This window comes from Diplotaxodon limnothrissa, linkage group LG19 (genome assembly GCF_057381915.1).
Source record: "Diplotaxodon limnothrissa isolate DT_005_m linkage group LG19, D_limnothrissa_male_GT1.1, whole genome shotgun sequence".
Taxonomy (NCBI): domain Eukaryota; kingdom Metazoa; phylum Chordata; class Actinopteri; order Cichliformes; family Cichlidae; genus Diplotaxodon; species Diplotaxodon limnothrissa.
Window position 1 is genome coordinate 2,108,627 of NC_140614.1, and position 26,075 is coordinate 2,134,701.

Below are 26,075 nucleotides of genomic sequence, written 5' to 3' on the forward strand. Positions count from 1 at the left end.
TCTCAGTGTTTGTTACAGAGCGGAGGTCATGGCGGTGGGAAAATAAAGGAAATAAACGTTACTGTTTGTTAAAGCTCTAGTGTTGCAGCAGTTAATGTGAATTACTCGCTAAATAAAAACATAAGACAAAAATGTGCGTGTTGTTTCTGTGATGCAGTCTGCATGTTTGTGAAAAAAAGTTTTATTCAGTTCAAATTTCAAAATGTGCCTGTTTGTGTTCTTGGCAATAAATCTTATACAGGTGAAAAGCCCGTTTATTCCCTTTAAATGGTGCCACATTTATAAGGAAAATGCATTTGTGAGTTGAGCAGCAGAGTTAAGTTTGTGGGATGCACCCATCAAAAACTTCACAAAGCTTCCCTGCAGTGTCAAACACCTTATTCTGCTATTGACTCTTGTTTTGAGCTTTTGGTACCCCAGGCGCTGACAACCAGGTGCCTGATTTGTACCAGATTAGCAGCATATGTGAGCATGGACCCTGCTGCAGTGGTCAGTTTTGTCTTCTCCAAGCAAGACATCTTTGACTGAAAACGCTAGGGCCCATGTCATGGGGCGAATTCAACCTGGCATGCTTCAAAACCAAGATGCAGCATGATGGGGCATGCCAGAGAAGGGCTGGAAAGTGGGCTCCCACCATGTTTTCTTTACCCTGTCAGCACTTAGGAACCATAGGCAGTCTTCTACAGAGTCGCAGTCAAAGTTTGCAGGACAATATGGCCAATGGGTCTCTACCCAGAGAACTTGGAGAAGACTGCATACAGCCAATCTCCGGTCTCATAGGGCTGCCAGGAGGCCCTGACTGCTCTTCACAGTCAGGCCTGTTTGTGCTGGTGTCGGCAACAAATGCATTAGAACCTGAACATGTGGAAGAAGACAGAGAGAACTCTATGTTGACTTCTAGCGTCAAAAACCTTGAGACAGGCTTTTGTGTTTTTTACCAAAGTATCTCTATGTTTTGCTGTAAAATGCAGCACAGGTTTCCTTTGAACACGAGTCAGGCGACAGACTTGTAGCCATCAGTTTAGCTGTTCTCATCATCAGAAACCATGTTGTCATTTTGGCAGTATGCTTATTATTGTATTGATGACTGGCAATCATGGCGTCAGCCTGTACCTGTACAGTGCATCAACAGCCACCCACTGAAGCATTTTAATCTAATCTCTCTCAGCCTTCTTCACTCATGCAGCTCCATATCACACCTTTTACTTCACTGTCTGCACTATAAGCTCATTGTGATAATCCTGGTGAGGGTCATGGTAAAACATGCTGTACCTGAGCCCAACAGATTTATGTCTGTGAAAAATAAGACACACAAAAGGTTCATGGCGTCTCATAAACGTCATGAAAGAATCATGACTTTAGACGGTGATTAAAATTTTGAGTGACAGTGATTGTTGTCTCTTATGAAGATCCTATGCACAGTTCAAGGATAAGGGAGCCATTACATTTACGACTGTCTTATCTGTATGATATAACAGGGCCAATAAATCCACAAAATGCTCACTGTCACATGAGCTGTTTGTTAAACGTTTTTTTACACTTTAACTACAGTAGAAACAAAACTTACTACATAACGTCCTGGTGTCAACACCTTCTATAAAACACTTACATAAATATAATAAGTACATGCTTTCACAAAGATCACAAGTGCTCACTGAAGTCACCTATGGGAGGTTTTGGAAGGTCATGAAATACATAATCAAAAGACCAGAGAAAGTAGAGACTTTCTTTACTTAAGTAGAAACACAGGTTAAAAACTCGTCCAGTAAAAGTTGCAGTAATGAAGCAACTTTTTTTTACTGCTCAGTATAAAACTACACGGTACTTTCATGCAACATTTGAATAAGATAAAGTTTAGCAGGATGTTTCACAATATGAAATCCAATAATGACATCGCATGTAAGCTTTAAATTAGCGGTTTATCAAACATCACTTTAAATCTAACCGCTCTTCTTCCTCTCCGGTCCTGTCTTTATCTTTCTCCTGATCTCTGAGTGAAGTTAACTCTCTTAAAGTGATAGAAACACTAAATAGAAAACTCAGTTCATACTCCCTCCTCTTCTATAGAGGTAGCTATAGAAGACGGACACCTGCTCTCCTTCCGACCCACTTCAACCCCTGAGTATAAACACTATGGATGATACTGTTGAACCTAAAATAACTAGCCTGCTTTCAACATGTAAGAAGCAGAAAGTACGGATATTTGTGTAAAGATGGAGGGAGTAAAAGTAAAGTTGCTAGAAAAATAAATACTCAAGTAAAGCACAGATACCTGAAATTTCTACTTAAGTACAGCAAATACAGCAAGTATTTGTAAGTTTTTACTTTCCAAAAGACACATTGGTTGAGGCTATTCAGCCTACCAGATTTGTGTGTGTGTGTGTGAATGGACAACTGCCCACTTCAAAATGTCTATCTACTACCACTATAAACTATAGTACTATATACTACAAACTATAACAAACAAACGTAACACTTACTGTAGTTCCAGTGCACACTTTGTACTGGGTATTTCTCTGGGTGTGTTCCTAATATTAGGAATTTGTGCATGAACACCCTTACATATCCTAGACTTAGCTGTAGTTGATTTCAATGAAAATTCTACACCGTGATTAGTTTTCCAGTCAAAACATCATCTGTGTGGACAGAAATGATAGAAATTGATATTTCAGTAATGTCTTTTCCAGAGTTCACAGAACTGAGCAGGGGAAGAATATCTGTGGAAATTCTACCGTGGCTCAGTTCAATAAAACCATTGTTTTGGCTTCACATACGTCTCTGTTGCAATCACTGTTTTGACCAAAGACCACATGCTGACTCATGTCCAGATCATAGAGTGTTTCTGCAGTGTGTGCACTGTAAGAAGACAGACTGTGCTGCGCTGAAGCCGCTTTGAAATTTGACTCTGATGCTTCAAATTCAAACCAGACAACACTTTGACATGCACAGTGGTTCACATGTTAGATGTAGGCGTCATGTGTATTGTTTAGTTTCACGTGAGAACAACACGTTCAGTTTTGCAGCTTAGCATAGTTGATAAAAAAAAGAACTTTAGCTGCTGATTTACAGGAAGATTGTAGATATTTAACAGGAGGTGTGCTGAAAGCTCAAAGGACAGATTAAATCCTTCCGATTTCTGGCCGTCTGAAAGATTGATACTCTTCACTTCTCATTTTTCTCTCCACCCCTCAGCACCACAGAGGCAAGCCTTGATTCAGTTCACACAGCTAATTCAGCAGCCAAAGCCTGCAGCTCTGACCTCTGGTCAGCTAAACAAAAGCTGTGTTTTGTTTTTTGGGATTTTTTTTGTCAGGTGGACTTTTCATTTTGGGAGTTACCATGGTTGACAGCTTGAACATGGAGAAGCCAGAGAAGCGTTACTTTATTCGACGCAAGCATGCAGTCATCATCTGCATAACAGTGGTGTCGTGCTGTTTGGCAGTGGGCCTCGGGGTGGGTCTCTCTCGATCAAACAACACCACTCCTGCTGCCACCACCACACCAGCCCCCACAGCGGGGCCTACCCAGCCCCCTTCACCTGGCAGAGGGCCCTGCCTGCCTTCCACTGACTCCAGTGGGGACTGGAGGAATTTCCGCTTACCTGACTATGTGAATCCCGTCCACTACAATCTGCACCTGGAGCCGAACTTAGAGGATGACACCTACACAGGCACTGTTGATATCCAGCTTGAAGTAACCAAGCCCACCCGTCATCTCTGGCTCCACATCAGGGAGACATTTGTCAGTACCTTGCCAAGGTTGAAGGTGCTGAGTAGCCAAGGAGGACAGAGGGAAGTGGCAGTGAAAAGCTGCTTTGAATACAAAGCTCAGCAGTATGTGGTGGTGGAGGCCACAGAGGAGCTGCCTGTCCTGGACACAGGGGAGGTATACACCCTCAGTCTAGACTTCCAGGGTTGGCTCAATGGCTCTTTGGTGGGATTCTACAGAGTTACCTACATGGAGAATGGAATCACCAAGTAAGTCATGTGATTCAGTTCTGTCACAAACATACACAAACATCTTTATTAATCAAGAATTAGAAAAGAACAGAGCAAGAAGGCATAAAACATATGAAATAGTTGCATCTTTCAAGAAAATTCAGAGTCGCCTTACAGTCTTTTCTGGAGGTATTAATAGGTGTTAAATAACTGTGGACATTCTATGCAATAGTTCATAAGTTGCAAATGTTGAAATGTTGGAATAAAACAAGTAATATTTTGTGTAAAACTTGTCTTCTGAGAAGCAACCAAGAGCAGGTTTATGATGGTTGTAAAAATTGGTGTTATCTGGTTTTATCTTGGATAAAAACCAGAGTCGTTGGTTGTGGCTCAGGAGGAACAGCAAGTCTTCTACTAACTGTTTCTTTCCTGGATCCTTAAGCAACACAGATATCGTCCACATGACTGCGGCTGTGGTCAGTGGATGTGGATAATTAATGGATCCTGCCCTCTGCATCACTCATTGGACATGGAGCTGAAAACTTTCTCTGACATCTGTTTCAGATTTGCTATCACAAGAACAGATACAGAATATCTTTACCACTGTATACCAAAACATCATTTTAGACTTAGTCTAGTCATCCTATCATATTTCACTTTACATACATATTTACTGATGACTTTACTTGTATTTCTTATGTAGCTGAGCTCCTTCTTTGATGGAATTTCTACACTAAAGAGGTCCAGGTCATTTTGTTCTATGACATATTTTATTGAGGTAGATTGTAGACTGTAACGTGGCTTAAATATTTTAAAAAAAGGTAAAAACTATCAATAGAAGACTTTTTATAATTCACCAGCTATTTGGTCTTTACTTCTTCAGAGTCACTACATTATGTGGGATTTAAACAGATGTACGTTTTGGTTATGCGTCCTACTTTAAATGGAAAACCCCTGTAGTCTCCTAGTACTGCTGGGATTGGCATCTGGTACTTTTGTTTTCATTAGCTTGTATAGAACTAACTGAACAAAATAACTGAAAGATGTTATTAATCAAATATGACTGTTCTAAACTTAACTCTTTAGTTTAAATTGTCACATATTATTAGTTTTCAAAGTAAAATTTGCTGAAAAAGATTGTAGAACATTTGGTTTCAAACAATCTCCAATAATAAAGTTACATTTTCCAATAATCTGTCCTCGATTTGAACACCAGAAAGATTGCAGCTACGGATCACGAGCCAACGGATGCCCGCAAGTCTTTTCCCTGTTTTGATGAACCTAACAAGAAAGCCACCTACACCATCTCAATAACTCATGATGTTAATTACAACGTGCTGTCCAACATGCCAGTAGAGGTAAGTCAGCATGTGTGTTTACCATCACAATAGACTTTATGTGCTGTATTTAAATTGGAAACAATTGGTATTTGTGTAAAAGTACAGTGAGTAAAAGTCGTAGAAAAAGTATACATGCCTGAAAATGCAAAACAGTCAGTGGTGAATTTAGGTAATCTCAGTTTCACTGAACGCGCTCCTGTGATTGGCTGGCACATCATGGAAATGTTGGGGGTTGTTGTCCAGCGTTACATTTATCTTGGACAATATCAGCCTGATGGATGTTGTCCCAGCATGCAACAGCATCCACACTCGCCACAAATGACTCATAGAAAATCCTAAGCATTGTCCAACAGATGTTGAAAGACCTCAGCTGCCTTGTGAAATAGAGACAGCTCTGGCCCTAACTGTAGAGTTCATTAGTAGTCGAGCATGAACAGAGGAAAACTGATTTTTTTAAAAAGTCGCAATGATTTACTGTAATTTGATACATTTTTAACGATATTTACCAATTTTCCAGTAGATTTCTATGCATTTTAGTATTTTCAAGGTCAACAACTGTTTTGGTGTTAGGCACTTTACATGCCAGTTGTTTAATAGGGAGGAAGCAAGAAAATCCTCTCACTTAAGCTAGCTGTGTCTTCATGCATTATCATCCTTTGCACCCATTAGCATAACATCGTCTATCTTAGCATGTGATAAAAAAATTCAGTTGGTGTGGTGGTGAGTGACATTTTTTACCATCTAACTGAGTGTAGTGTAAACCTTGTATGTACACCTGTCACAGATGACAGTTACACAGTCAAGGTCAGGTTTATCAGTTCCTGCAACAGGACGATCTCATCTCAAAGCACAACAGTTGAGATGGTGCTCTTCTTGTGATAATAGGGCAGAAAATCCAAATAAATTTTTGCTGTCTATCTCCAGGGCTCCCCTCAGCAACTACTAGGCAATAAAATCAAAACCACCTTTCAGAAGTCTGTTCCAATGAGCACCTATTTGGTATGTTTTGCTGTGCACCAGTTTGCCTATGTAGAGAGAACTTCAGCCAGAGGAATTCCCGTGAGTTTACATTTATATGCCACTATTGCAGAGTATTGATAAGATTCATTAATTCACACTGTTGGATTTATACTGTCACACACTTTTTTGTATTTTTCATTCTTTTGCAGTTGAAAATCTGGGCCCAGCCAAGTCAGATCAGCACAGCTTTGTATGCAGTAAATGTAACCAAGCTCATTTTTGACTATTTTGAGGAATATTTCAACATGACATACTCCATCTCAAAATTGGGTAAATGGAACACTAACCAACTTCTGTGATATGAAACAAAAAACAACAACAAAAAAATCTGCCTCTGAGCCCAAGGCGGGTGGTATGTGTGTTAGCCTAAAGCTCGGGACCTCTGACGGGCTGGGGAGTTTGAGGGTTCTGCATATCACTTAGGTATTTCTTGGACTGCACTCTTCTGGGCAGAGACCTGTGATATGTGCTTAGAATCTGCTGCAATAACTCTTCCAGTGCAAGGGTTACAGCTCCTAATAATCCCGGGACCACTTTGGATATATCCTTCCACATAGATTTGGTGCTTGGGGCCTGTTCTTATGCTGCCATGACCAGAGGCTGAGTGCTGTCCTTATGATGCCATCCTCTTCCTCTGTCCCTCGATAGTGTAAACCCATGATGTCTTGACATGATTGGCAGATGCTTATTATTCCATCTGGGTATCTAATGACTGATAGGGTGTATGTATTGATGGTTTGGATCTTATCAATACTGTTCTGGCTTCTCAGCTCCCTTCTTGCGTTATTTGGCTGTTATTGACCTTCGTGCCTTTTTATCATGGTTCCTGTTGACCTGTGGAATACCTAGGTACTTGTATACAGTGGGTAAAATGAGGATTGAACATGTCACTAGTGTTATAAGAAAATATATTTCTAAAGGTGCTATTAATATGAAATTCTCACCAGTCCGTAAAAACCCATCCAATCTAGACAAAGAAATCAAGCCATAGATGTTCACAAATAAAGTATGATAAAGAGAAACGACACAAGGAAAAAGCATTGAGATGTATTTATTACTTAATTTAATAACTTTTGTTGATGATGATGGCTTCAAAACACCTCGTATATGGAGAAACTAGCTGCATGCATTGCTCAGATGTAATTTTGTCCTATTCATTCACACAAACAGTTTTCAAATCCTGAAGGTTCCACCGTCTATGTACTCTGAGATTTAGTTCATATCATAGATTTTTACTTGGATTCAGGTCAGGTCATTAGCTGGGTCATGCTAGCAGCTTTCTTTTCTTTCTCTGAAACCAACTAACACAGGGGTCGGCAACCTGCGGCTCTTTAGTCCTTATACTGCGGCTCTGCGTGGTTTGGGAAAATAAATTAGAAGTATTTAGCTGAAGTGTATTTTATTTATGTTAGTTCTTTTTTAACTTGTAGTTCTAAATTGTTAGATTATTGTGATATTGAAATATAAAAAATACAATTATATTCTATTATTTCTTCATCGCTCAAAATAAGCGTCACACAAGCCGGTGTACCCGCCGAAACGCCGTGCATTTATCGAGACTTTCAACCCCAGGTAGGCCAGTTATGGATCTTCGGATCCACATTATGTCAGCGGCTGTTCTTCACTGTGAACTATGTTAAAAACAAACACCGCTCAGAGGTTCAGGAGCAGAAGTCCCATTGTAAACATATCACGGCAGACCCGATGATGTTTGCATGACAATGTTTCTTTATAGGCCACTTTTCACACACGGTTGTTGTACACATACCGCCGGCTGTAGCTTTTCAGCTCACAGCCCGACACACACCAACACAACAGCAGAGAGAGCACAGACTTTAAGGCGTTGTTAGATGTCTGTCTTTGTGATGTTGACTGGTTCTTGTTCTGGGAGGTTGTTGTGGTCTGCTGTCCACTAGCCACTTGGTGTTGGTGTCGTGTGTTGCCGTCTGTTTTCGGGGATATTCTTACAGAATTGTTCTGTTTGAGCTCTGTGTGAGTCAGCCCTCATAACATTCTTCCCTTGTAGTTGAGAGTATACCTCGGATGGATCTTTGGAGAACAGGCAATTTATTCTGTTGGCCAATGTTTCCTTGCTGTATCTCTTTAGCCTACTGGCCAGAGCTGTGAGACTTTTATCAGAAACTCAGCTGGAATAATAATATGGCAACAGGAGGAGACAGATGCCACTGATGGCAAGACATGAAAACGCCCTACAGTGCACAGAGGGTCCCACTTGAAGCTTAACACCCTAAGGCTCCATGTGGAAAGAGGAAGGGTGAGAATTAGTGAGCATGCAAGCCACAATCCAGGATGAAATATGGGGCATACAGAGGTCAGAGTTTGAGGAAAAACACACACATACCAGCCTCCAGTGGGAGAGAGGGAGATTTTTTTAAATTTGTTTTAACTCTGTCTCTCTGTGTTTTTTTTTTTTTTTAATACAAATCCCCCTCTCGCCCCTGCTGGGTTTTTTATAACATCTCGGATGTTGCTCCTGGGATCTGCTGGGGCCACTCGCCTAGCTTGGGGGTCACTGCACCGAGCGCTCTGTGTACCACTGGGACCGCTGTTACCTTCACGCTCCACATCTTCTCGAGTTCTTCTCTGAGCCGTTGGTATTTCTCCAGCTTCTTGTGTTCCTTCTTTCTGATGTTGCTGTCATTTGGTATTGCTACGTCGATCACTACGACCGTCTTCTTCTGTTTGTCTAACACCACAATGTCCGGTTGGTTAGCCACCACCATTTTGTCCATCTGTATCTGGAAGTCCCACAGGATCATACCACAGTCATTCTCCACCACCCTTGGGGGCGTCTAGCATTTTGACCTCAGGACTTCCAGTCCATACTCGGCACAGATGTTTCTGTATACTACGTATACTACTATGTCTTTCCTAGTGTGATGGACCTCAGCTTCTATGGATCTTGTGCTCAGAGCTTGTTCCTGTGCTGCCATGATTAGTGCTTCTGTGCTGTCTTTCAGTCCAGCTTTGTCCAGCCACTGGTAGGATTTCTCGATGTCAGCCACTTCCTCTATTCGCCAGTGGTACATACCGTGCAGGGGCCTGTCCTTCCATGATGGTTCCTCTTCTTGCTCCTTTTTCTTGGGTTTCTGCTGCCTGAGATATCCACTGGGCATGTGGTCATTTGTGGCCATCTTTCTTATGTACTCGTTATTATCCCGCAGGGTACCTGAACACAGGCAGGGCGTAGGTATTGATAGCCCAGATCTACCGTTCAGTAAGCTATCACGCCCATGATCGGATTCCCTGCTGGGATAATAAGCTGGCCAAAGAAGGAGACGGAAGCTCCTGACCATGCATGGAGGGTTTCACCCCAAGTCCAGCACCCGAGGCTGTACTCAGGCAGCAGAAACCCAAATAAGAGGAGGAAGAGGAGGAACCATCATGGAAGGCAGATAGAGGAAGTGGCTGACATCCAGAAAGCCTACCAGTGGCTGGACAAAGCTGGACTGAAAGACAGCACAGAGGCACTAATCATGGCAGCACAGGAACAAGCTCTGAGCACAGATCCTGCTGTGATAGGCTGGGGTTTATCACAGCAGGCAAGACCCCAGGTGCAGGCTGTGTAACGATGCCCCAGAGACAATCCAGCACATCACAGCAGGGTGCAAGATGCTAGCAGGCAGGGCATACATGGAACGCCATAACCAAGTGGCTGACATAGTGTACAGGAACATCTGTGCCGAGTATAACCTGGAAGTCCCGAGGTCAAAAATGGGAGATGCCCCCAAGGGTGGTGGAGAATGACCGAGCTAAGATCCTGTGGGACTTCCGGATACAGACGGACAAAATGGTGGTGGCTAACCAACCGGACATAGTGGTGGTAGACAAACAGAAGAAGACGGCCGTAGTGATATACTTACTTTATACTTTATTGATCCCTGTGGGGAAATTCCTCTCTGCATTTAACCCATGCACTCAGTGAAGCAGTGGGCAGCCATTGGGTACCGCAGGGTAGCCGTTCAGTGGATTCAAACCCCCAACCTTCCGATCACAGGGCCACCACTCTACCTACTGAGCTATCCCTGCCCCTAGATAGATGTAGTGATGACAGAAACATCAGGAAAGAGGAACACGAGAAGCTGGAGAAGATATGGAAGGTGAAGGTAACAGTGGTCCCAGTGGTCATCGGAGGTAATCATGTATGTGTGTGTGTGGTGATTTGTACCTCTCTGCTGTTTGGATCCAGATAAGATAGCCATTCCTGACTTTGGTACTGGTGCCATGGAGAACTGGGGTCTTATCACCTACAGGGAAACCAACTTGCTTTATGATGAAAACCAGTCATCCTCTTACAACAAGCAGCGAGTTGCCAGTGTCATCGCACATGAACTGGTTCACCAGGTAATGTTTTGATATATTTTGATTAAACATTTTTCCTGAAAATGTTTTCTTCCACTTTGCTAAATTGCATACTTTATATTTTGTGCTTGAATGTAGTGACTAAAAGAAACATTTTAGAATGAATTACGTACCACTGAAATGCCAACTGTATGATACAATTCAGTTTAATTCAAGTCAGTTTTACTGAGCAAGAAATTAAGGAGAATGTGTGACTAGAATCTCACTCTTAGAAAAGAATGAAGGGGACCAGAGAAAACGACAGAGTCCAACATTAATTTGGGTCATAAACTAACATAGTGAAGCTCTGTAGGGCAAGCTCAGCCCGCTCAGCGGGGATTTCATCTTATGGTTAATAACAGAGCGGATCATGTGTCTTTTTCTTCTTCTATGGCAAACATTGTTTGAATTTTTAGACTGTTTTGATAGAGTTTGGGTGTTTTTGGTCGAGTTCTATAACATCAGTATTAAACATCACTAGTCATTCATCCTAATTTAAATTTTATGCAGCTAAGAGGAACAAGCATAAAACAGTAGCTCCATCATGGAGCCACTCTTGTTTGAACCAAGTTTTCTTGGATGAGAGAAAACTGGGAATACCAGTTTCTGTAAGCGTCGGGGTAGAGGTAGAGCAGCTCATCTGCTAATTGAAAGGTTGTTCAGACTGGCTGCTTCAATCTGATCCTTGGGCAAGATAAGGAACCCTAAGTTGCTTTCCGATGCATTCATCAGAACGGAAATGTTAAATATAAAGGATAGAAAAAAGTGTTTTTATGAATGGCTGAATGAGGCATGTAGTATAAAGAACTTAAGTAAAGTACAAAAGTGCCAGTCTGTTGACCATTTGTACTTGTTTACATTGATTGTGACTTGGTCTTTGGTTAGTTCAGGCCTCTACAGTATGTCACAATTCAGCAGTTGCAAGCGCAAAGACTCATTTGAGAATCCAGAGGTATAATTGAAAAATTCTTTATATGTTCTTCAACCTTTTGCATGATGTACATGATTCATTGCAACATATCAGATATTTGACAGGAATGGATGAGTTTTTCATTTAAAATTGCAGTTAAGTTGATGTTTACAAAACCCTCTTCTTACATGTTTTGAGCAATAAAGCTTTTACAGGGTAGTGCACTGCTGTGTTGGAATACTGAAGACAACTGTGCACTACTTTTTATTCACCGGTCTGCATTAGGTTTATATGGTGTTATTTTTGTGCCTCTATTCTGAGCACACGTTAAAAAAATGCAAGGGCAAATGTTGCATTTTGAGGAGAAAATTATTTTGAGTGAAGAAAAATTTAATTTGAGCGAACAAAATTCATTTCTGCGAACAAGAAATGTATTTCAGTGTTTGCTATCATCCATATACACACACAGTAACAGCCCCTCTCGCTCAGTTGTTGGCATTTGCTCTGTGTGCTCACAGACATCTGCAGACCTGCTCTCAGCATCTCTGCTCCCTGCGCGCTCAACTCTCTGTACACCGTTATAAGTGTGCCACAAAAACAACCAATCACAGACTTGGATGCAAAAATTCTGATTGGCTGTTACGGTCTCCAATCAACTCGCTAGCTACTGCATTCCTACTGCTACTGCAGTTAGTATGTTTAATTATTTTATTTTGAAATATATTATTTTTTAAGACCATTGTTGGTTTTAATCGAGTTTTGTGGAGATAAACACAGACGACACGAGATCTCTCAATTATCACTCCTGGTTTATTCACTATCACCACACAACTGAATACTTTGCGCTCCAAAACACAGCAACCATTTCCTGTCCACTGGGGAAGTGGAGCCCTCCAGTGGTCCACCACAGTTTAAACCAAACCACTCCACTGGATTTAGCTACAGCTGTAGCCGTAACAGCCAATCAGAATTTTTGCATCCTAGTCTGTGATTGGTTGGTTTTGTGGCACACTTATAACAATGTAGAGAGAGTTTACGGTGGCCCCGAGAGGCCAAACAAACTGCGACTTAAGAAAACACCAGCAATAAGAAAAACGCTGCAAAAGCACACAAAACACAGCAGAAATAGGAAAAAAGAAAATGGAAATTCGTTTTTCCTATTTCCGTATTTGTTTTGTGTGCTTTTGTAATTTCTTATTTTGTGTGGACTCTTGAAACTCATGTCAGTTGTATTTTTTTCAGTGGTTTGGAAATATTGTAACTATGGATTGGTGGGATGACCTGTGGCTCAATGAGGGCTTTGCCAGCTTCTTTGAGTACATCGGAGTGGAATTAGCAGAACCAACCTGGGGCATGGTGAGTTCTCCTTTAAAGGCACATTAAAGATCCACCGAGCTATTACTGCCAGTCACCTGGAAGTTCTCAGTACCTGTGTTGCTGTGGTCTTACAGCGAGACATCATGATCATCAGTGATGTGCTTCCTGTCATGGTGGATGACGCTCTGCTGTCCTCTCATCCGATCATTGTAGATGTATCAACCCCAGCTGAAATCACCTCTGTGTTTGATGCCATCTCATACAGCAAGGTATGAGATCTCTCTGTAAGCACTCAGACAATAAAAGTTAACCATACTGTTACACTACATGCAAACAAGATCCAACATGTATCACTCGTGACTGTGTGTGACAGATTAAGCACTTAAGATGAACAGAATAAATACTGGATATTATATTTGAATGGGTGGATGTAGATTGCACTATAAAAGTCCTGTGAGTTGTCAACAATACATTAAAATTGCTCTATGGATATCAATTGTGAGATTATTTTATCATGTTATCCTATGCCTATAATCGAAATGCGTGAATTATTATACTGCTGTAAGCCACACCATACTTCTTATTATAGAGAGTATAATTAGTATGTAGCCGTAGTTCTAGTTTGCATTATGCTTCTGAATGACAAAAGAATGTGAAAATCATTAGACTCATTAGATAGGTTTTAATTAACCTATATTGCTTTACTGTGAATGAGTTACTGTTCCATGACATTTCATACTGCTGAGTTAAGAAGAGAATACTGTGTGCAGAGAGCACATTCCACAGGAGCTTCACCCCCTCGTTGGAAGCAGATAAACAGGGAGCCAAGGTCATAACTCAGGCTCACTGAGAGTTAGAGGGTATGTATCTTTAGGCTTTTACGACTAGGTGGGGGTCAACAGAGGCTATAAAGGTTTGAGTAACGCTCCACCCTTTTGAGATTTGCTGTCTCCCCATCCGGATGGTTTGTGCTCTTAAAGTGTTGAATTGTATGGAATAAAGGATTGTTGAGTGAGCATTTATACACTGAGTATTGTTCTTCCTTCAGCCCAAAGATCAAAAGAATTGGGAGGATTTAACACGGCCCATTTACCTTGTAATGAAAATTGTTCAACTTTTTTCCAGGGAGCATCTATTCTCAGGATGCTGGAGGACTGGATGGGCAGAGACGAGTTCAGAGATGGTTGTCGAGTAAGTCATAGACTCACAGCTCTTTTAGTATTTAAAAAATTGATGTTGCTCTTTTGATTAACATTAATTATAATTTCAAATCTCCCAGCAGCTGAGTAATCAAGTCTTTTTCTCATTCAACAGAAATATTTGAAAGACTTCTATTTCAAGAATGCCAAAACGAGCGACTTCTGGGCATCTCTTGCCAGTGTATGTTTGGACTTGCCCTTCAGTCTGTGCTAGTGTTAAGACTAAGAAAAATACACAATTGCTAAAAGAAAAAGGAAATATTTAGGGTTATTTTCTTAATCATATCAACACTTCAGGAAATTTCTTCAAGCAACTGAAATCCCTAAAAACATCGAGCTGCTAGACTGTTAAAACTGTTATGACCGGCTGTGTGCAGGCAGGAATAGGACCCAAGGTGCAGACACTCTGAGGCAAAACTTGAACTCAAAACAGCTTTAATGCTAAACTCAAATGTAAAATAACTGGACATATCAAAATAAACTTACACCGGAAGACTGACAGAACACACAGCTAGATAAACAGTAGATCACGACACGGACACAGAGAAACACAGGGCTTAAATACACAGAGGGAGCAATCAGGGAATGGGTAACAGGAGGGAAACACAGCTGCAGCAAATCAGGCCCAATGAGACAAGGGGAAGCGAAACCAGATACATTAACCTCAGGCAAGGACCTTCAAAATAAAACAGGATGGAGGGCTCGAAACAAACCAAACACAAGGAGCCAGAAACAAAAAAAGTTGCAAACACTGGAGCCTGGAAAGCAACAGAACAAAAACAGGCTCACGACAGGCGCAGGCGGCCAGGAAAAACAGTTCACCCAAAGTTCAGGGGGCCGGCCCGGAGGCTGACGGCACAATAGTCCAAACCCGGGCAGTTCAGGGGGGCGACCCGGAGGCTGATGGCCCAAGAGCCCAGAAAACAGTTCAGGGGCCGGGCAGGCGGGAGGCACCGGCGGCGACGGAGCAGGTCAGGAGGCTGGCCGGGCGGGGGGCACTGGCGGCGACTTAGTTCAGGGGGCCATCCATGACGGCAATGACGTCCAGTCATCGGCCTGGAAAGTGGCCGGACAGGACGTGCACGATGAGCAGGCTGGACAGGACGCGCAGGACCAGACGGCATGGAGACCTCAGGCACAGACGAAGCTAGACGGAGTGAGGCAGGACCAGGCGACGCAGAAGCTGAAGACACGGAGGCTGGACCAGATGAGGGTGAAGACTCGGAGGCTGGACCAGACGAGGGTGGCGCTGCCGGTGATGGCGTGGGAGCCATAAAGGGTGGTGCTGCTGGCGACGGCGTGGGAGCTGCAGAGGGTGGCGCCGTAGAGGGTGGCGCCGCAGAGGGTGGTGCGAGGTCAGAAACAGGTGCAGGTACGGGTGGTGGAGCTAACTGGTTCCCGGTCATCCTCACCTTGGGAGCCGGGACAGGCACCGTCAACGGCTGGGCCGCTGCTGTCCCCACCCGAGGAGCTAGTACGAGTGCAGCGACAGGCAGAGCCTCAGCCGGCCTGGACACCGGAGCAGAGACCAGCTGGACCTCAGCCTCCCTCACCTGAAGCACTGAAACAGGTGCAGGGGAATGCTGGGCCCGAGCAGGAACACAACAGGGCGAAGGAGCAGGCTCAGCAAACACAGTCTTTTTTTTTTTTTTCTGCCTGTCCCGTTTGGTTCTTTTGCCATAAGAATTATTGTATAGAGGCGAAGAAAGATGCCCAACGGATTTACTTTACCAAATGGACCATCCCAGCCTTGCCGTAATGGTCTGTTTGATTCACCTTTTATTGTTTATTTTATTTATTTTTTATTTTCACTTGCTAGATGCGGGACAGACTTGAATGAGGAAAAGAAAAGGGAGAAAGGAAGAGGGGGAAAAACAGTGGAGAAGAGGGACGAGGATAAAGGGCAAAAAAACAAAAACCAACAAAATAAGCAGACAAAAAAATACATATATCAATCACCTGAGCATGGACGCGCTTGTTTTTAAAAGGTTCCTTCATGTAATGATCTGCTAGAGGGTGTGGGGGGGGGCCACAGCCCCGTCCTCCAGGGCATGAAGCAGGTATGGAGGAGATCCAGACATCCAGAGGCCCCCAGAACACAAGAGACCAAGGAAGACCAACAGAGGGGCACACAGACTCATCTAAAATGTTTGTTAGCATCCTACCACCACCACGTCTAACAGTCTCAACAGTCTCAACAGTCTTTGATTTAACAGTTTTCACAGTCTCAGACTTTACGTGGCCAGGTTTAGAAAAAACAGACTTGGCAAAAGTGGGTTTTAGCTTATTTCCACCACGATGAACAGTATTAGGACTAAAAATCTCAGAGGAATGTATATTGTCATTACCGTGAGGAGCTAAACCAAAACTGGCCTCCCAATCCAAATCATCATCGAGAAAAGAGATCCCGAAGGTGTCTGAGGTGAGATTATAGTCCTTTCTGTTTATTGGCTCAGGAGTGTGGGAAATGTTGTCATTTCGACTCACCACCACAAGTTGCTCAGAATTGTCCATATGACGGTGGCGTGGGCGCCGCTTTCCTCGGGAGGAGCAACGCTGTGTCAAGTTTTCTGAATCTCTTGTTAACGTGATAATTCAAGAAGTAAGAGACACATGATTTTGAAACTGATAATGTTAGGTGCATCTACTAAAGATCACAAACGAGCTCAATTCTCATAGACCTCAACCTCAAGGTCAAGATCAAAGGTCAGGTTTTCTGAATGTCTCGTGAATGCAATAACTTGAGAATGACGTGACGTAGGATTTCAAAATTATGCCATACCTTCTACCAGCTGCATCTACCAGAAGGCTGAGGATTACCACTGGCGGCTGAGAGTAGTTTTAACCTGAGCCAAACTACCAGCATCCCAACCTCGGATATTTACTTAATACAAAGACATTAATATTGATTTATTACAAATATCTTAATCTAAGAGCATTAAAGTGTATTTGAAAAGTATTTACATTTTCCTTAGCACATAGCTAATTTACCCTCTCTGCATCCAGGTGAGTGGGTTGCCGATTGCAGAAGTCATGGATACATGGACCAAACAGATGGGTTATCCTGTGCTGGACCTGTCTGTCTCTGATACGGATGCCAGACTGAGCCAAAAGCGTTTCCTCTTGGACCCCAAAGCTGATACTAGCCAGCCTCCTTCAGATTTTGGGTATGAGAAAGAAAAAAAATAACCATGACAGCGTCCTCGGGTCATTGACCCAGCATTTGTGTCTCAGTATTTGTCCTCGTTCTAGTTAGTATTTAGTTGCAGTTTGTTTAGTGGTTTTAGTTGAATTTTCTCTGCATTTATAAGTCTTATTTGTTTTGTGGTTCTTTGTGGATTTTATTCTTGAGAGTTTTAGTTTTTATTTTTAGTTTCTCGTGAAGGCTACTAAGGTAGTCATTAGCTTATGTGTATTTGTACCTCAGGTTTCCTCTTGCCCTCAGTGCTGTGTGCTCTACTGTGCCATGTTCTTTTCCAGTCATCCGACTGACTTTGTTACCGGCTCCAGCTCTGTCATTATTTGTATTTTGTGTTTCTGGGGCAGAAATTACACTGGACAGAAATGCAGAATTTGCAGCTTTAACAATCTTCTGATATTTTGATAAGCAGTCCACCAAATCAGTGGTCCTCAACCCCTGGCCCACGGACCGGTACCAGTCCGTGAGTCGTTTGGTACCAGGCCGCAAGAGTTGAGGCTCGGGTGTGATATTTAGGGTTTTCAGGATTTTTATCGTTAACTCGGTTTCCCTGGGTCTTTTCCCGTGTTGTAGTTGTGTGTCTTATTTTGAAAGAAATATTTACACGTTACCATAGCGACTAGAGAGCATAAAGTGGCAGAGAGGAGGATCTTACTCTCAATGTTGTTGGCGCATTTGATCGTATCATTTTATTTTGCTGTATTTATCCGCCACACCTGAAAGGCCGGTCCATGAAAATATTGTCTGACATTAAACCGTCTGTGGTGCAAAAAAGGTTGGGGACTGCTGCACTAAATATCACAGCCCTCTTCCAAACTTTCTGACCTGGCTGGTAGTGAGGTTCCTTGGTTCAGCATTGACCAGCTAGCTGCTTATTCTGCTCCACGGTGCCCAGCAAGGTGGCCTGAGCAGATTTCCAGAGCTCGCGACACCAGCATAAGTGGTGCTGAACAGATGGGACAGTGCACTCACCCTTAACAGAAGGTAACAAAGGCAACTGATACCCCAGTGACGACTCAAGAGATGAGAGGCCAGTGTCAGAGGATGTCAGGGATATGTGCGGGAACTATATCAAGGCCAGTTGGTGCTCCAGGTGGACAGGTTGGAATAGACATCACACCGGAGGGCCAGCTCACTCTTAGTTAGGTCCAGTTGTCAGGATCTGTGGGGCGCAGATTGTGTTTAGCAAAACAGGACCCAAATGCACATGTAGAGATGGGATCTTAACAAAAGGCGAATTGTTTATTAATGCTGATTAATAACTATTCAAAATACAAACAAAAAGCAAAAGGGAATTACTGTAAGACTGACATTTGCAAAAAACAAGAGTAGGAAAACACTATAGGAACTAGAACAATAGAACCTGGGAAAGACACGAAGGGAGGTCAGCTGACGTTCCGGTGAGAGACAAAAAGGAACTCACACAATGGTCATGTCCAAATTCATAGGCTGCATCCTCCTGAGGACCCGGCCTTCGCGGTCTATGTGGGCCGGGTCCTCAGAAGGTCGGGTAGGCTGGAAGTAAATGACTGGGGAAATTGGACGGTCTAGCCTTCAGATTAGCGTCGCCGCTGTCTCGGTGGAGTTTAATAAACTCGGCCGTCTGCTCCGTGCTATCTAAAATATAACAGGACACTGGCGTAAATCCTCGACCGTCTCACACTTCTGTTTAATCAGTTTTCTGCTTGACGTTTATTCAGCTGTGTGAAAATCCCGGAGGAACCCACCCGGGGGATTAATAAAGTTTTGTTTTATCTAATCTAATCTAATAACTTTAATCTCACCCAAACCGATTTACTCATGAACAAATAAAACACTGAAAAAAGGTTTAGGTTGTCTAACTGACTTATATATTACGTTTAACCTGAGTAGCGAAACTCCGCGGTGATCTGAAAATGATGTGCCGGGAGTTGTGCCGTTCTCGGCGGCTTCAGTGACCCTCGAGCTCCCGGCTAGCTGTCGAGCTGGTGGGTAGCAGACGTCTCCGAAAACATCGAAGCACTTTTGCAAATATGCGATATCTTGATAAACCGAGCAGATATTTGATGTTTACACAGCTACTTTCTCACCTGAAAATATGTTAAAAGTTTATTTTGTGACCCAGAAAGATTAGTAAGAGTAATTTTAAAACTTAGTAGCTACCGCCATTGTTGGAAACTGGAGTTTGGCTGGTCTGCGCTATGAATTCTGGGATATGGTAGGCCATGAAGGACCCACCCGACCCATCCTTCAAAGGGAAAAGGAGGACGCATTTGTCGGCTGTATTCGGAGGAGTCTACGAATTTGGACAGCCTTCGGTCTACAAATGCGGCCTCAGGAGGATGCAGCCCATGAACTTGGACACGACCATTAACTACACAGACAGGTGATGAGCAGACTGGAGACAGCAGGGGAACACAGCTGGAACGAATTAGATACAACGAGACAGGAGAAGCAAAACTAAACACAAAGCACATGAGACAAAGACTATCAAAATAAGACAGGAAACACAATAAACACAGAAAGATACCCAGACTCAAAACACAAAGCTGACACTGGAAGCGAATACCACGACCCAGAGACAGACAGCATGAGAGACACAGAGCGCGAAGGGAACCAAACATGGGGACGCTGTACACAGAACATAGAGACAAAACTCTGACAGATAACAACAAGACTAAGTAAGAAAAATACTAAAACAAAGAGAAAGCTAAAGCTCAAGAGAAGCGTATTAAAGAAAGCTAAAATATCTAAAGTTGTCTGAATTACCCTAGAGATACATAAAATAAATACAAGTCATAATCACACAGTAACTAAACTATACCAATAGAGACTAGGAAACATAAAGTTTAAAACATTAAAGGGATAACAAAGTTTAAAAAAAAAGGGTTATAGACCCAGAACAGTGATACCACTCTGCCTGGCTTTTGGTCTAAGGATGGATACCAGAATGGAATTGGAGTCTTTGATCCAAAACAATTATCCACAGGAATTGTTTGAAGGCATTAGTATAACTGTGTTGTCTGCTGAGGGACGAAGGCAGGCGATGAAGTCCAGAGTCTGTTAGAAGAAGTCAGAGAAGTCCCGAAGAAAGGGAGGCGACTGCCTTGTTTTGGGCACAAACTTGACAGGTGGACAAATATTCCCTGACATCTTTTACCAAAGTTCCCCCCCCAAAGTTTTACCAAATATTGAAGAAATGAGTTGATGTGGTTTATACCTGGGTGAAAAGTGAAAGACCCGTTGACCTGTACAATTCAAGAAAACCCCTTTTGATTTGTCGACATTAATGACCGCATGCTACAGCATAATCTCTCTAATAGGATATTATGGTCGACAGTATCGAACGCTGCACTGAGGTCTAGCAGGACAAGCACAGAGATGAGTCCACTGTCAGAGGCCATAAGAAGATCATTTGTAACCTTCACTGAAGCTGTTTCTGTGCTGTGCTGAGCTCTGAAACTTTTAAGATCAACCATTCTGCTGCAGACGATCTGTTTATTGTTTTACAACTGCTTCAAGAATGTTTGAGATAAAAGGAAGCTTGGAGATCTTGGAGAGACAAAATTAGAGACTTTCTTGTGACTTATTGGAGCATTTAGCAGTAAAGGAGAGTATTTGTTGTTCTTGATGAAAAAGACTAAATAAGGACATGTTAGTTAAGTCACAGAATAGATAAAAAGTAAAAAAAATGTATGTGAATTGATCACTATAAATGTGTTTTTGTTCCAGGTACAAGTGGACAATTCCAGTCCAATGGCATTCTCTTCAAAGTGACAAAAACATGTCGCTTATGTTTAACAAAAACACAGCAGGTATTTCAGCTTAAATTTTTTGTGGTCATCTACAAAACATTTATTATAATGAAAAGCAAATCCACAACCAGCAGGCAGGACAGTGATATAAATGTTTTGCACTAAAAGCAAAGTTGAGATGCTGCAATTGATAGTACATAGTTTAGTTTTTATCTGGTATCTTCTTACATAGAGAAACATCTATGTTAAGTGCAACCAGTTGGATGGTAATAACTGTCCATCCATCCATCCATCCATCCTCTACCACTTATCCAGGTTTGGGTTGTAGGGAGAGCAGTCAAAGCAGGGAAACCACCTCCTCTAGTTCATCCAAGAGGACACGGGTCATTACCAAGCTTGCCAACAAATAATCTCTCCAACGAGTCCTGCGTCTGCCCTGGGGCCTCCTGCCAGTAGAACAAGCCCAAAATACCTCATCTTGGACCTCCAAGATGAGGTATTTTGGGCTTGTCCTACAAGGATGCCTCCACCTGTCTACGAGGCATCCTTGTCAGATACCCGAACAACCTCAACTGGCGCCTTTTAATATGGAGAAGAAGAAACTGTACTCCCAACCCCTCTTAAATAGCTGAGCTGCTCATTATATTCCTAATGGAGAGCTCAGTATATATACCCAGAGTTCATGACTCATGCATTAAGAGAATTAATTGGGCAATCCAGGATCAGTACTGAAAAATCAGGCAGGCCATTCCTCCCGGTCACAAGCCTCCAGGTGAGTGTTGAAGTGCCCAGCACAACAGTGGAGTCCACAGGTGGAACACTGTTCACCATTCTACCCAGTGATTCCAATAATGCTGAGTACTCTGAACTGTTATTTGGTGCACAGTTACGACAGTAGGGACCCATTCCCTGATCTGATGGCACAGGGAGGCAACCCTTTTATCCACTGGGTAAAACACTGAACATGCAGTTATTGAACCAAGAGGATACAAGTAAATTCATCCCAGTCTGCCACCTCCCACTGAGGTTCCAGAGCTTGAGCTGTGCTTTGAGGCGAGCCCAAATATATCTAGTTAGTATCGCTCAACCAGGGGATTTATCCCCACCAGAGAAGTGACAAGTAACAATTAACTTTAAACATCAAACTTTCAAACAGTACTGCTCATAATATTTCCTTCACTGTTCTTATAATGACTACTTTCAGAGCAAACCATCACCGGTTACTCACCATTAGCGGATGGGCTGCTAAAGGTTAACGATGATCATATTGGATTCTACAGAGTCAACCATGATGACCGCATGTGGACTGCTATTAGTCAACAGCTTCAAACCAACCATTTGGTATACCTTTCAGACCCCACTTGAACATAATAATATCTATTCTACACTCAACCAATCATATTGTAGATTTTATCTGGGTTGCTAAACTCTTATTATGGAGGAGTTAGAAAATGAAGAGGCAGAGCCAAACCATACCACAGCATTCATAGGCCTCACTGTTACTCTTTCTGAATCTCTTGTCCCCCAGGAGTTTGATGCAGCTGATCGCACAAGCTATATTGATGATGTTTTTGCTCTTGCAAGGTTGGATATCATCAAAACACTCAAAGAAATCTGCATAAACAAATCATTGATGTCTAATTGGAAATACAGAATACTAATCTTTTTTCTTTTAACTGTTTAGAGCGGACATTATAGATTACGGTCACGCCTTCAACCTCACTAAGTACCTGACAAGTGAGACGGAGTATATAGCCTGGGACCGTGTGGATGCCTCCATTGCCTATGTCCGGAACATGTTGTCTAGCAATGCTCTACTCTATCCAAAGTTTCAGGTAATCACAATGTTAACGCTTCTGTCTTTCTATGTATGATTCACATTTAAGCGCTCAGTTATTTAAAAGCAAATAATCATTGTAAGCAGAAACACAAATCACAAACAAAACAAGGCCACAGTATATAAACCTGTCAGTTTATTATTGCTGTTATTAATAAATAATATTAATACGTCTCAACTCATTTCCAACTTTTAATCCCACTATCTGCATAGTTTTTATAGCTGCAATTTAGATGATATTCTTGTGCTTTGGGTAAGACATTGAGTTTCCATCTGCAATGAAATGTGCAAGTTTCACATGCTTCGTTGATATTATTACCATTATATACACCAGGTGAGATAGTTTTAATCTCTCTTCTACATTATAATATCAACCTGTAGCATTTAGAAAAATGTCCCCAGGAAATAATGCTCATAACAGTGAGATAGGTAGAAATACTTATTAACTTATATATGCCATATATACAAAGTGTGTGTCTCCTTGGGTGTTCTGTGTTGGACTTTACCTTCCACATCTTCTCCAGTGGTTGCTACAGCACTTGGAAGCTCTTGGCATTTGTCAGTGTTCAAATGCTTCTTTCTGATACTGGTGTTAGCTGGGATTGCCACATCTGTCACGGCCTAAAGCAGATACCTCCTAATTTGGGCAGGAAAATTTGTTTTGCATTGAAAAGGTGGAGGTGGGAGAAGAATTTAGTTAACAAGCTCTGACGAGCTTCTCACTGGGCTTGGAAGGAATAAAAAGAAGTTGGAAGGAAGGAAAAGGTTTTGTTAATAATGTAGATCATCCAATTAGGTATGTATTTAGTGGGTTACATGTGTCTAAGGATATAAATTCTGACCCCCCCCCAAAAAAAAAAAAAAAACATTTAAAAATTGGATACATTAGTAACAAAGTTGAAGGTGATAAATCTGCAATATTAGATATGGTATGGTGAAAACTGTTAATGTTAATAGTATCATGAGTGTAAGAAGAAAAGATTAAGGCAGGATATCCTGTGCCTTACCCCCATCAGGGTAAAAGTCTACTTAAGTTTAAACTCAAGTATAGAAAAGAAACTAATATGCGCTTAACTATAAAAGTAAGGATGCTAAAGGGTGTTGGATGATAATGAATAGGAACATCTTCACAACTGATTGCCTGTGATGGAATAACGGTAGAGGAGTTTCATGGTTATAAACATCTAAAGCCGTATGGTACAGATTTGTTTGATTTTAATACAAATTTACTTAAATATTTAATTTCAAGACTTTTTCTGAGGAAGAAGTTAAAACCCAGATCAAGTATCTGAAGAATAATAATCAGAATCAGAATCAGAATACTTTATTGATCCCTGGGGGAAATTATTTTTTGTTACAGTGCTCCATTTTAAACCAACATTAAGACAAGACAGACAATACACTAACTAAGAATAGTACAATATATACATATATATACATACATACATACATAAGTCACTCATAAATAAATAGTATAATATGAGTGCAAGTCCTGCAGAGCTGATTTCATTGGTTACCAAATTATTTAACTTGGTAGTGATGAAAAGGTTTATACCAACAAATCAGACGGTATGAACTGTGGAACCCAGTTATAGTTGTTCAGATCAAGTCATCTTACCAGTATTGCTGTATGGCTCAGTGGTATGAGGTCATGAAGAAATGTCTCTCTTTTTTAAGCTTTTCATGTTGCATTTATCAACACACTACTTAAGTTAAACAGAAATGTATTCGTTTTTGGTTTTTCTTATGTTTCGTTTTCTAGAGAATCGATATGATAAAAGTGGATAGCAACCCTAATATCTGATTACACTGTATTTTCTCTTTTACAGGGACATATCACTAAGGTTAGGAATTGATAAGAATTTAGTGATTCCGATTCCATTAGAAATGACACTTATCGATTGGGTTCCCTGTTGATTCCCTTATCAATTCTAATTGGGTTTGTCAGCACCATCTCTAAGTAGCATATCAAAGACATTGCATGCTGAGTGCTCAAATGTTTGTAAATGTCAGATGATGTGATCAGTGTTCGGGTCATTACTCAATTGAAAGTAAAGTAAAAAAGTTCTTACACATATCACATGGAACACTTTTCTTAAAAGTAATGCAGTACGTTACTTAATGGCACCCAGAAGAAAGACATTTGTTATAATACTAGTTAAGTTACTTTCGTGGGGCGATCGTGGCTCAAGAGTTGGGAGTTCGCCTTGCATTAACTCAGCCAGTTAATGCAAGAGAAGTCTAGCTGCTCATTAAAGCTTTCTGGTTTGATCAGAAAATAAAACATTGGTCCAAACACCTGAAAGTCCCAAAAATGCATTGTGAATTCTGTCTCGAGTCTATGGGTGTATCCGTGTATTTCTTCCTTCCCTTATAACTGCCCTTCAACTCATTCATGTCACCTAAAAGGTAAACCTGTTTCTCCATCACCTGTTCAGCTCTGATGATCCAGTAAGGACATCTCCTGGTTTCATCCTCATGTTTCCCTCTCACCACATATCCAAACCAACATCATGACCAGCAGCTTTACAGCTGTAGCTCCAGCAAACATCAGCTGATACTAGAAATTAAGATTAAATCAATTCTAACAACAGCTGATCAAGCTTAAACGTGCTGCTGTTGTTTAACGCGACATCCGCTGGTTTCCTCTTTCTGGTGCAAAGTGGGCGATAAACAAACAAGAGAGAAAAGCCGATCAGCTGATCACTGATCAGTTTCATGATTGAAGTAGAAACAGGAGAGGGAGGGGAGAGGATGAGAGAAGAAGAGGCAGCTGTGCAGCATAAAGACAGAATAAATCCAGCTTTGTGTCTTTTTCCATCCTAGACAAACTGCGTCTCTTCTCAGCTCAACACGAAACGCGTAATATTTTCTCTGAATGAGGGACGATTCCGTCTTTTTACAGGACGGTTGGCAAGTCTACTAACTAACCTTATGAATAAAATAAAGTTCACTATCAGCAACATCATAGCACCACCCAGCTGTATAGAAACTCCGTCATGCTAGCTAGTAGCAGTACGAGTTATTGTAACTGACGGTAAAAAGTCAGCACAACGAAAATAAACTCCACCTAAAGTTGGTTTATATCTGACCCAGAGAGACTGCAGGTCATAACTTCTTACCTGAAGTTCAGTTCACACTCGGACCTGCAGCCGCCTCGGGTCTCTCCTCTTCCTGCCTCCCCTTTCCCTCATCCACCTGCTGGCCTCCACCACTTGC

General features: G+C 41.9%; 1 protein-coding gene across 1 annotated transcript in view; it reads left to right on the plus strand.

Annotated features, from left to right (window-relative positions):
* The first annotated feature begins 3,339 nt into the window (after positions 1-3,339).
* The window catches only part of enpep (glutamyl aminopeptidase), a 33,337-nt gene continuing 10,601 nt past the window's right edge, over positions 3,340-26,075 (plus strand). The window contains exons 1-14 of the mRNA XM_085342835.1: positions 3,340-3,977; positions 5,155-5,296; positions 6,203-6,337; positions 6,448-6,568; positions 10,509-10,663; positions 12,813-12,926; positions 13,022-13,156; positions 14,013-14,078; positions 14,202-14,267; positions 17,093-17,253; positions 20,997-21,079; positions 22,224-22,360; positions 22,548-22,603; positions 22,704-22,854. Coding sequence (XP_085198961.1) covers positions 3,340-3,977; positions 5,155-5,296; positions 6,203-6,337; positions 6,448-6,568; positions 10,509-10,663; positions 12,813-12,926; positions 13,022-13,156; positions 14,013-14,078; positions 14,202-14,267; positions 17,093-17,253; positions 20,997-21,079; positions 22,224-22,360; positions 22,548-22,603; positions 22,704-22,854 — 2,160 coding nt within the window. The remainder of the gene's footprint in view (positions 3,978-5,154; positions 5,297-6,202; positions 6,338-6,447; positions 6,569-10,508; positions 10,664-12,812; positions 12,927-13,021; positions 13,157-14,012; positions 14,079-14,201; positions 14,268-17,092; positions 17,254-20,996; positions 21,080-22,223; positions 22,361-22,547; positions 22,604-22,703; positions 22,855-26,075) is intronic.